This window comes from Hippocampus comes, unplaced genomic scaffold (genome assembly GCF_001891065.2).
Source record: "Hippocampus comes isolate QL1 unplaced genomic scaffold, H_comes_QL1_v1.1 scaffold80, whole genome shotgun sequence".
Taxonomy (NCBI): domain Eukaryota; kingdom Metazoa; phylum Chordata; class Actinopteri; order Syngnathiformes; family Syngnathidae; genus Hippocampus; species Hippocampus comes.
Window position 1 is genome coordinate 1,461,385 of NW_017806164.1, and position 11,373 is coordinate 1,472,757.

The following is an 11,373-nucleotide window of genomic DNA, read 5'->3' on the forward strand; positions in this document are numbered from 1 at the left end:
TTATCCCAGTCTGAGGGCAAGAGGCCGGTACAGCCTGAACTGGCCGCCAGCCAATCGCATGGCACAAAATCCCATTCAGTTCAAGCATTGAAGGTCTTGGCCTGTCCCACTCCCGGTTAAACGACTACCAACCCGTCCTGCTCCTGTTCAGCATGACTCCCGCTTTCATCCCACTCACATTTTGGAGGTCAGCTACATTAAAAAAAAAAAAAAAAGTTGCATTTTACTCATTTATTGAAGTTTGTTGCTTCCTTTCTCTCACTATTGTGTGCTTTTTTTTTTTTTTCTACTGGATAATCCAATGTGTGTACAAATATGCTTTTAATCGCTAAGTTTTGCTGTGATGGCTTTTAATCAGGTGTGTTTTGTCGTCCGGAAATATCGGTACAATTGCAAATGAAAAATCTGATACTTCACAAAAGTGCAAATACAAGTGCATCAGTTAAAATACACAAGTACAAAGCAGATTGTTTTTATTTGTATTTATTATTTTGTAGTAATTGTACACAGTGCCCAATTTGTTTCTCTTGGCCATATAACAAACAACAAATATTTGGCAAACTAAAATTAAGAGATTTTTTTTAATGTGCCACAACAGCTTCATGTTCGAGATGAGTAACTCACTAAAAATGTTTGTTATTTGCTCCTCAGTCAGTTGAAATCAAGTTCAAACATGATGGTGTCCTAATTAAAAATTTAAAAAAATATAGATGTGAACTTTTTCGTTAGAAATGAAACCATGTTTTGCCAGGGCCCTTTGGACAACACACTTTTATGCAATTATTCTCTTTTATCCAAAACAACTGCTGGCATCAGGACGAGAGGAGAGACATTCATGTTGATTATATAGCACAGTATAAATACTTTTCCTTTCAGCACAGCCAACATATTGAATGCCCTTTTCATCGAGTTTCATAACACCTGAAAATTGCACATTTTATTTCCACAGCCAAAGTCATCTGAGGTTTGATTGCTGAGATTTTCCTTCCAACTTGTAGGATGTGTCAGTCTCTTTGTATGGCTAACAGAATACACCATTGAAGTTTGTTTCTACAAAAAAAAAGATCTCTTCACAACTCTAGGCATGTGCAGCACACTACAGTATTTTTTTTCTTTTTATAATTTACTTTTTCTTAAACACAGGCTCGAGTGTAGCAAAAAATATTTGAACTGTATTTGGTTCAAGTGACACAATTAGTTGGGGAATTTTTCTCCCTGAGCCTTGCCCCAGCTCAGATATGTGACATGGAATTTTAGACAAATCTGCTAGGAATAACATATCTGAAAATGAGACTGCAGTGTAAGTTGACTGATCAATATGTAGTACCCTGTGTGGTGTCATTGGAATGTGTGATGGATGACAAACACGCATGCCTGAATAACCAAATAACTCATCTGTATTAAACGGGGAAAGCAAACATGGCATTGATCAAAATCTAGACTTTTAAATAGCCTTTGCATCTCTAATGTACAACGTGATTTGCAAGCATCTTGTACAGTGCAAGGTGGAAAGAACCCCCCCAAAAAAAGATTGAAAATAGTTGAAAAAATTGATTGAGTTTTGTTAATTAAAAATTTGTACCATGCCTCAACTCAAGTACTTCATATTGGCATTTAGCGGGCCCATTAAATCGTTTAGTATGACTGCTTATTTTTAACGAACATTGGTTGATCACACTCTATTATTTGAATGCAGCTAAATAAGTCATCACAGAGATCCTTGCCTGAAGGAAACCAAAAACAGACCTAAAAGGATGTGCGGTGCTATTTAGATCTAAATATTTCATGACTTAAATCACACCAAGAAATACCAGTGGAGGTGTTTCTGCAGACACCGAATTCCACTTGCAGGCCTAGATCTTAGAATGCATTTTCTGACAGTTACACTTTGACTAAAAGCCACCGTGGTCACACTTATTTGGGGGCCCCTACCTTTTGAAGATGAGAGCAATGACAAAGTCTGGGTTGACTCGAATTCGCCAATCACACTCTTTCCCTGGAGGGTAAGGCTGGGGGTAGTTAGGAGACAGGATCACTCCAGAAGGACCGCTGACGTTACCACCGCAGGTTGCTGGGGAGAAAACCCAAAAATAGAGATATGATGATCACACACCATTAAGTCTTCGGGAAAGAGTATTACCCCTTGACTGAACATCCACGACCCCTCTAACCTCCCAAATGTAGGCAGAGAAGGGGGTCAGCTACTGATGAGAGGTGTGGCAAAGGTTGGAGATGAGAGAGAAAAACACCTACCTAGTGGACCACTAATATTGCCTTCACAAATTGCTTGAGTAAAAGTGCGAGAGTGAAATTTGGAAACAGAATGGGGCTACGGGTAGTCAGAGGTAAAATCATCCCCGGTGGTCCTGCTTTTCTACAACAAAGTAGGAGACATATTTAGTACCGGTGATCAACTCAGACACTGCCGCACTGACATTAAGGAAGACTCAGGGAGGCAGGTGGGTGTGAACACATTAGCAATGGTGAGTTAAAGGTAAACAAAGCCCTTAACTGTCGAGGAGATTACTCACACAAAGACATATACCTCTCTAAATAAGATGTATTATGCTACTCCTGGGAGATTCATAATAGTCAAAAACTGAGAGAATGCAGAAGGGGATTTAAACTGTTAAAAAAAATAAAAAAGTGAGGAGAGTCAGTGGCAGCATTGAGAAGAAAAGCAGTGTTGCCATTGCAGATTTGTGGGACTGCAGACCACCCATCCACAATAAATCATGACATCAGTGAAACAACGTTGCAACATTTGGACTTTGTAGTGAGTGACTTTAGAGATTTGTTTCTAAATACATTATACATGTTGAATTGACATCAGAGGCATTCCAATACCTGTAATGGTTACAATTTCTTGGCCCATTTCTACCACTACAATGTGTGCAGCAACTTAGCTCCACCCAAAATATGCATCTTCCCTGGATGGTATAATTTACAGAACATGTCGCTGTGAGTATGATTTAAATTCCCACGTTCTTTTGTGCTATTTGGGCAAAGGTGGAAGTAGAAAACTACATGCAAAAAGGAGTGGCTGGACAAAATGATAGCAATGGGAAAGATGTACAGCAGGGTAGCGTGATTAAGAATAGCGATTGAAATCTGTTGACCGGTGCCAGTAGTGTGTCAACTAGATGGAAGTATGGAATCATCAGGGAGCGGCCTCTCGAGTTTTTCATCAGGCTGCTCAATAGAATTCTAGTGGGTGAGAAGATGGCTTGGGAATGGAGGAAATGTGTACTGGTGCCAATTTTTCTGAACAATTTTGATGTGCATGGTCGTGGAAACAATATAGAGGAATAATGCTGTCTGTAGATCAGAGAACGCCTATTAATAGCCAGTTGAGGAACTGTGGTACTGCATGAGGAAGTCTGCAGTGGTAAGAGAGGTCTGCTTGAATAGTAGAGGGTGTCTATGAGGGTAGGAGAACAGTGGTGATGTGTGCTGTAGGTGTGACAAGGGCTTTAAGTTTGAGGTCGGACTGCATCAGCTCTAAGCCCCTTCGGTAATGGACAGGCTGACAGACAAGTTGAGACTGAAATCCCTGTGAACCATGTTGTTGGCAGCTGACATTGTGATTTGCAGTGAAAGCAGGGAGCAGGTGAAGGAACCTCTATAAAGCTGGAAAGGAGAGGAATGAAGATTAGCCTAAAATAGAATGAATGTGCATAAGTGGTGCTGTAGGGAGAAGAGAAAATGAGGGGGGAGGACTTTAAATACTTAGGGTCAAGAGTCTAGAGCAATGGTGACTGTGGTGAGGAAGTGCAGAAATGGATCCATGCAGGAGGGACGGGTGGAGGAAAGTATCAAGTGTATGTGATAAAAGTGACCCTGGGACAGTAGCACTAAAAGAGACAACATGTCAATATCAGGCTTGGACACAGGACACAGTTGCAGGGTTCAGAGTAAAGGAAATATTTGAGGATCATTGGCTGAAAACTCAAAAGAGGCAAGGCTGTGGAAATAAGGCCGGTCTAATCTGTGGCACAGGACAAAGGGAGACAAGGACCATTTAAACACAAGGTAAAGGGCAACAAGTGGAAACAATCAGGGGGCGATTGACAATCGGACTGGCACAGGAGGAAGGGCAAGTGACCTGAAAGGAGAGGAGAGTCTCTCTTTCAAAATAAAACAGGAAGTGACCAGACAAACACAAACAACCCTCACCGCTGTGTGACATAGCAGGAAGCACAGCTGTAGGTGGTGGAAATTAAAACGTTGAGGAGCTTTTTATGGGTGCCCAGGTTGGATAGAACTAGAAATGAGCTTGTCAGGTATTGGTGGCCCAATGTTAGGGAGACCAGACTTAGATGGTTTGTACACAATCAGGGGAGAGATTGTGATATCGGCAGAAGGATGATGCGCAGGGGGCTGCCAGGTAAGAGAGCCAGAGGAAGACTTGAATACTGTAGATGTCGTGATGGAAGACATGACAGCAGTTGGTGTTAGAGAGAGGGATGGAGAAGTAAAATCAAGTTTGTCAGGGGTAAATGAGGAAACAAAATAAAGAAAAGTACCCCTGACAGTTGGATGGTGTAAAAGCAGAGTGTGAATCCCGTGTGGTGTCGGTTGGGACGCTTGCCAGGCATTTGGTGGCAGGTGACTCAAATTGTAATTATCATAGTGGAAAAGAGCAAACAAGCTCTGAAATAGATATCAGACAGCAAACTTGTCTGAAACTTTGACTTGTATTTACTGCAACCAAGAGTATCTTGTGACCTCACATTCTTCCACCACACTCGCACAACTTTGCCCAGTGTGAGTTTTCAGTGGGGCGATACTTATTTTCACCCTTCAAAAATGCATGACAGCCGACAGTATTTCCAATGAGCAGCAGCGGTATAAGTTACAGAGCTTGTGCGTCTTCTGGCTTCTCTATGGTGGAGGTTTGGAAGCTGCATCATTTGTGCTGAAATATTCATCCGCCTTGTCATCCAATAATTACTCCAACTACAAGCCAACTCAGGATTCTGTGGGACTCAGACAATGACTGAACATTCACGCTGACGTGAATGCTAACAATTCAGTCAGTTTGTGTCAGGAGGAGAATGAAAGGGTAGAAAAGAAGATTGGTAATCCAAGAGATTTACACAGAGTGACATAATAACCTCGCCTACGAATGATCAACTACGCATGATGCCGCAGGTGTATACAGAAGTAGATGACTTAGTAGCATATAGACAGTGATGTAAAAGTCAAATATTTGTGTGTTGACATCCGTTTGAATAAGGGAAACAATTTACTTCAAACTGAGATCAAAATGCCAGGACGCATGGCCGGTGAAAAACGTGGAGCAGAGGCAGCGCATAAACTAATTGTGTGAGAAAATGAAAAATTTATCTTCCCACAGCCTCAGCTTCAACGGCCCGTATTTCAGTAAACAAACATCACCTTGGACACTTGAGCATAAAACTGGATGAGAGCGATAAAAGAGAGCATCTGTAACAAATCTGCTGGGTTGTGTGAAGGGCTGCTGATGAGTTATTTCTCGTGAGTGTCGCAGCTCATGACTGGAATCTGCCCTCAGACAGCAACAACATGGGCATATTTTGTCACTGTGGAGCCAGTTGTCAAGCAATTGTGTCAGGAAAAGAATGCAGTGTAATTAGTAGAAAAATATTTTGGTAAGATTTGATATGCCCTTGAGTGAAAATATTTTTTCAATGTCTAACGCAATTTTGTTAGGTGTGATGTTAGCATACCTCACACAACCGCAGTTTGATTTTTGATTTGACTTTTTGAAACATTTATTCCAAAAGTAAACAAATCTCAAAACGTGGTGGTCGAAAATATTTTCTGTTAAATGTTTTACTTATTCCGGCTCTGGCCTTCCTGTGTGGAGTTTGCATGTTCTATCCGTGCCTGTGTGGGTTTTCTCCGGGTACTGACTCCAGTTTCCTCCCACATTCCATAAACATGCATGGCAGGTTAATAGAACACTCCAAATTGTCCCTGAGGTTTGATTGGATGTTCTTCTATGTATGCCTTGCGATTGACTGGCACCCAGTTCAGGGTGTACCCCGCCTACTGCCCGAAGACAGCTGGGATAGGCTCCAGCACGCCCCGCGACCCTTGTGAGGATAAAGCGGATCAGAAAAAGGATGGCTGGATGCACCGACGTGCCAACTACATTCTGTCATTTGAACATTATGTTGGTTGTGTATTTGCACACAGTTTCTTAATTCATTCTTATGGGCTAAAAGTTGCACTGTTACATAGGTTACTATAATTTGAATTGTTATTAGCTCATTAAAATATAATTTGAGGTCATAATCTACAACACAGTTAAGCGTAGCGTGTGGCTGGTACAACAGCAAGAAGCTGATTGCAACGAACAGCAGATTGAAAGTCCTCAAAAAGGGTTACATAACCTTTTTCCCCTAAATGTTTCACTTTTAACTACATTCTGTGTGCCTGGATGATTGTACATGCACTCCACAAAGAGGAAAATGAATGCTTTTTCAGATTTTGGAATCAAGTAAAACTCTTCTAAATGAGGCGGAAAAAAAGTTGTGTTTCCAAAGGCTAATCATACTTTCTATTTTACTTCAATCAATCAATCAAGCTGGATTTGTGATGACAATGAAAAAAAATGGTGTGTTGAATTAAATAAATTTGATTTTGTCAAATCATGGCATACAATCGAATCATCTGGATTTACATGCATACATGTATAGTCGACTTAATATATGTATCTGTAAATAAAATACATATAATAATATGTATTTTATTTTGGGCAACCAACTGAGAAAATAAGATTGCATCATATCAACACACCATTTTTTTCAGTTTCAGTTTCAATTCCGACAGTGAATAGAGAAGGAAGCGCACAAGCCAGAGCCATGCAAGAGGGCCAGGCACAATTAGTTGACAACATATAAGGAAACACCCCGAGCCAAGAAACAGGATAAATGAAACACGCTGGTAATGAGTGGTTATAAAATGAATTGCAATTATTTTACTCTTGGTAAAATGAATAAAATGAGTGGTGATAAAACAACACATTTTAACCCTTTCAGGGATAGCAGTTACTACAGTGCGCAGTTAATAAGGTTATCAGGTTACAGCTTATCATTATCTGTGCATTAAATGGTTAAACATTGAGGAACAGGGACTCAGAAATTGTAGTTCGGCTAAAAGTTTTTCTCTTTCTGGGCTTCGAAATTGTAACATTTTGTTCTGGTTGAGCTGAAGGTCATTTGCCGCTATCCATGATTCTGTATAAAGGCAGTGATTACCAAAGTAATGCACACCTACCAATACATGTTGGAGGGTCAGGCTGCCAGTAGAATCTGTTTTCCATGCGGACACACGTGATGGTATCAGAGCCTTGGAGCTGATAGCCGGGGTCACACTGGAACGTCATACTGTCACCGGGCTCCTTAGTGTCTCCATATCGAGAGCCATTTACTGGGATGCCAGGGTCATTACAGGTCGTCGCTGTTGTGGCTTCACAAAGTGAGACAAATCAAACACAACAAACAATATTATGTCTGGAAACAAATAACACAATTTAAAAACACACAATAGTCCATTATGTGGTGAGTCCAAAAAGGCCGAACTGTCAGCGTATTGAAAATACAGACAAAAATGTTGAATATTGTGTCCACACTTTATGGTCTGCCATGTCAGTATTTTGTGTCAAGCTGCAATATAACCCTGTTTAGAATGTGCAGCGAACTGCACAACCATTCCAAATTGTGATAAGCAAACGCGGCTGTTTTTTTTTTTTTATTGTTTTTTGTCAGAATATGTAATCGAAATTTTGACAAATTAACATTCTTGCAGCGATGCCAACAATCCAACATGTTGGCCCCCTGAATCACAGTGCCATGTTTTATTTTGCTTGAAAACATAAGTCTTATTCTTTACTTTTGAGGGTCTGCAGAGCAATTAGCAAATTCAGCAGTCGCCAGACGTAGGCAAAATAAAGAGATCCATCAATGTGGAAAATAATGAATTCAAACTGTGGGGTAGGGTGTTGATAAGAGTCATTTGCGTTCTTTCATTTTATCTATATACAGCACCTTGGTATTGATATTTAGCTGCTTTTGTTGCCTCGCTGCCTGGGATAATGCTTTCTCATATGAGGTTCTGTTGAATTTGTTTATTGTGTGAGGAGCTCGCCTCTGTCCAATACATTAAGTGACTTGAGATAAGTCCAAAATAAAATGGACTTGAATATACATTGTGTTTTCAACGTGGTTTGCTGAACTTGTATGGTGCAGATGATGCAGATAGGTAATCCACAACTCTAGTGTTCCTGGATCTATATTTTTTTTTAGTCTGGAATTGGAGTATGTTGAAATAAACAATATAATAACTGATGTTAAAGTGGGGCAGCATGGTGGGCGACTGGTCAGCACATGCGCCTCACAGTGCAGAGGTCATGGGTTAGTTTCCGGGCCCAGGACTTCCTGTGTGGAGTTTGCATGTTCTCCTCGTGCCTGCATGGGTTTTCTGCGGATATTCCAGTTTCTTCCCACATTCTAAAAATATTCACGGTAGGTTCATTCAGCACTGTAAAATTTTCATAGGTGGGAGTATGAGTGCGAATGGTTTTTGTTTATCTATTTGTGCCCTGCGATTGGCTGGCAACCAATTCAGGGTGTACCCCATTTACGGCCCGAAGACAGCTGGGATAGGCTCCAGCACGCCTGCGACCCTTGTGAAGATAAGAGATTTAAAAACAAAAGAAAAAAAGAAAATGAATAGTTTGACATGAAAAAAACTGTTTCAAAAATAATTATAGTATACTCCTCATGATAATAATTGTTCTGTGGTATAATTTTATTGATACTCATCTTTATTAAATACAATGTACCCACTTAAAACAGAAGAAAGAAAATTATTTCCATAAAGATTCTACAGCTGAAGACCGAGATTTAATTATGCAAACCAGAATTATTCAGTATAGTATTAAGTATCACCTTTGACGAATGGTAAATGGAACATGGGGGAATAAAAGAAATTAACATACTAATTGAACAAATAGCCAGGCTTTGATTAGCATGTTAGTGTCAATATTTATTTTTAAAATGAGGAGGATTTAAAAACCAAACATGCCTGGGCAATGCAGCCCCATCCCTCTCCATCAGTGTCAAAACAGCCATTTCCTTTGACACATATCCAAGCTCGCCACATCTCATTGCTAAAAATCCTGAGTCTACAGATCTGAACAGAAGTTGTGGACATTTTGACAGTGTCACCATGGTGTGCCCTGCGGATTGGCCCATGTTAATGGCATGGCGGACAATATTCGTGAAACACAATATGGCAATTGAAACAAGCCATTTCATCACCCTTTTACGTAAACCCAAATCTGCCTCAAGAGCACTGTCTTTATTTTATCCTTCAGGAACAAAGGAAGCATACAGAAAAATTACGAAACCACCCCTACAGGCAATCTGTTTCTAACTAACTCCCTTTAGTCAAGAGTTAATGTGACAGTTTTATGCTCAAACCTTACAGAAAAGAGGTATTGCCACTCATTGTCACTACTCATCAGGGTGGGGATGCAGCGTGTTCTGTGTGAGACTGCAGTCTTAAATGTAGAAGGACAGCAGTTGATGTGTTTCTTCGCACGGATTAGATGAGGTTCTGTTGAATTTGTTTATTGTGTGAGGAGCTCGCCTCTGTCCAATACATTAAGTGACTTGAGATAAGTCCAAAATAAAATGGACTTGAATATACATTGTGTTTTCAACGTGGTTTGCTGAACTTGTATGGTGCAGATGATGCAGATAGGTAATCCACAACTCTAGTGTTCCTGGATCTATATTTTTTTTTAGTCTGGAATTGGAGTATGTTGAAATAAACAATATAATAACTGATGTTAAAGTGGGGCAGCATGGTGGGCGACTGGTCAGCACATGCGCCTCACAGTGCAGAGGTCATGGGTTAGTTTCCGGGCCCAGGACTTCCTGTGTGGAGTTTGCATGTTCTCCTCGTGCCTGCATGGGTTTTCTGCGGATATTCCAGTTTCTTCCCACATTCTAAAAATATTCACGGTAGGTTCATTCAGCACTGTAAAATTTTCATAGGTGGGAGTATGAGTGCGAATGGTTTTTGTTTATCTATTTGTGCCCTGCGATTGGCTGGCAACCAATTCAGGGTGTACCCCATTTACGGCCCGAAGACAGCTGGGATAGGCTCCAGCACGCCTGCGACCCTTGTGAAGATAAGAGATTTAAAAACAAAAGAAAAAAAGAAAATGAATAGTTTGACATGAAAAAAACTGTTTCAAAAATAATTATAGTATACTCCTCATGATAATAATTGTTCTGTGGTATAATTTTATTGATACTCATCTTTATTAAATACAATGTACCCACTTAAAACAGAAGAAAGAAAATTATTTCCATAAAGATTCTACAGCTGAAGACCGAGATTTAATTATGCAAACCAGAATTATTCAGTATAGTATTAAGTATCACCTTTGACGAATGGTAAATGGAACATGGGGGAATAAAAGAAATTAACATACTAATTGAACAAATAGCCAGGCTTTGATTAGCATGTTAGTGTCAATATTTATTTTTAAAATGAGGAGGATTTAAAAACCAAACATGCCTGGGCAATGCAGCCCCATCCCTCTCCATCAGTGTCAAAACAGCCATTTCCTTTGACACATATCCAAGCTCGCCACATCTCATTGCTAAAAATCCTGAGTCTACAGATCTGAACAGAAGTTGTGGACATTTTGACAGTGTCACCATGGTGTGCCCTGCGGATTGGCCCATGTTAATGGCATGGCGGACAATATTCGTGAAACACAATATGGCAATTGAAACAAGCCATTTCATCACCCTTTTACGTAAACCCAAATCTGCCTCAAGAGCACTGTCTTTATTTTATCCTTCAGGAACAAAGGAAGCATACAGAAAAATTACGAAACCACCCCTACAGGCAATCTGTTTCTAACTAACTCCCTTTAGTCAAGAGTTAATGTGACAGTTTTATGCTCAAACCTTACAGAAAAGAGGTATTGCCACTCATTGTCACTACTCATCAGGGTGGGGATGCAGCGTGTTCTGTGTGAGACTGCAGTCTTAAATGTAGAAGGACAGCAGTTGATGTGTTTCTTCGCACGGATTAGGGAGCGCCATGTGGGAACAGTTATGTCCTTCTCAACCTCACACGGGACTGACATAAGACCTTATAAGTGTCTTTGATCGACAAGTGGAGGGGGGGGGTTGGGACTAGGATGGACGAGACTAGAAATGAATGTTTAATTCTAATACTTTGTACACAGCCTTCAATAGTGATCCATCCAAGAGTGTTGTTATTGATGTGAACAACAAGGCATTACTTTATTCTTTTTGGAATAGAAAACAGTGTGTGTGTGTGTGTGTGTGTGTGTGT

At 40.4% G+C, this 11,373-nt stretch overlaps 1 protein-coding gene across 2 annotated transcripts in view; it reads right to left on the reverse strand.

Annotated features, from left to right (window-relative positions):
* The window catches only part of LOC109531522 (CUB and sushi domain-containing protein 1), a 345,015-nt gene that overhangs the window by 79,530 nt on the left and 254,112 nt on the right, over window positions 1-11,373 (reverse strand). For both annotated transcript variants that reach the window (XM_019895847.1, XM_019895846.1), the window contains exons 29-30: window positions 7,267-7,458; window positions 1,933-2,071 (exon numbers count right to left, since the gene is read on the reverse strand). In XM_019895847.1, coding sequence (XP_019751406.1) covers window positions 1,933-2,071; window positions 7,267-7,458 — 331 coding nt within the window. The remainder of the gene's footprint in view (window positions 1-1,932; window positions 2,072-7,266; window positions 7,459-11,373) is intronic.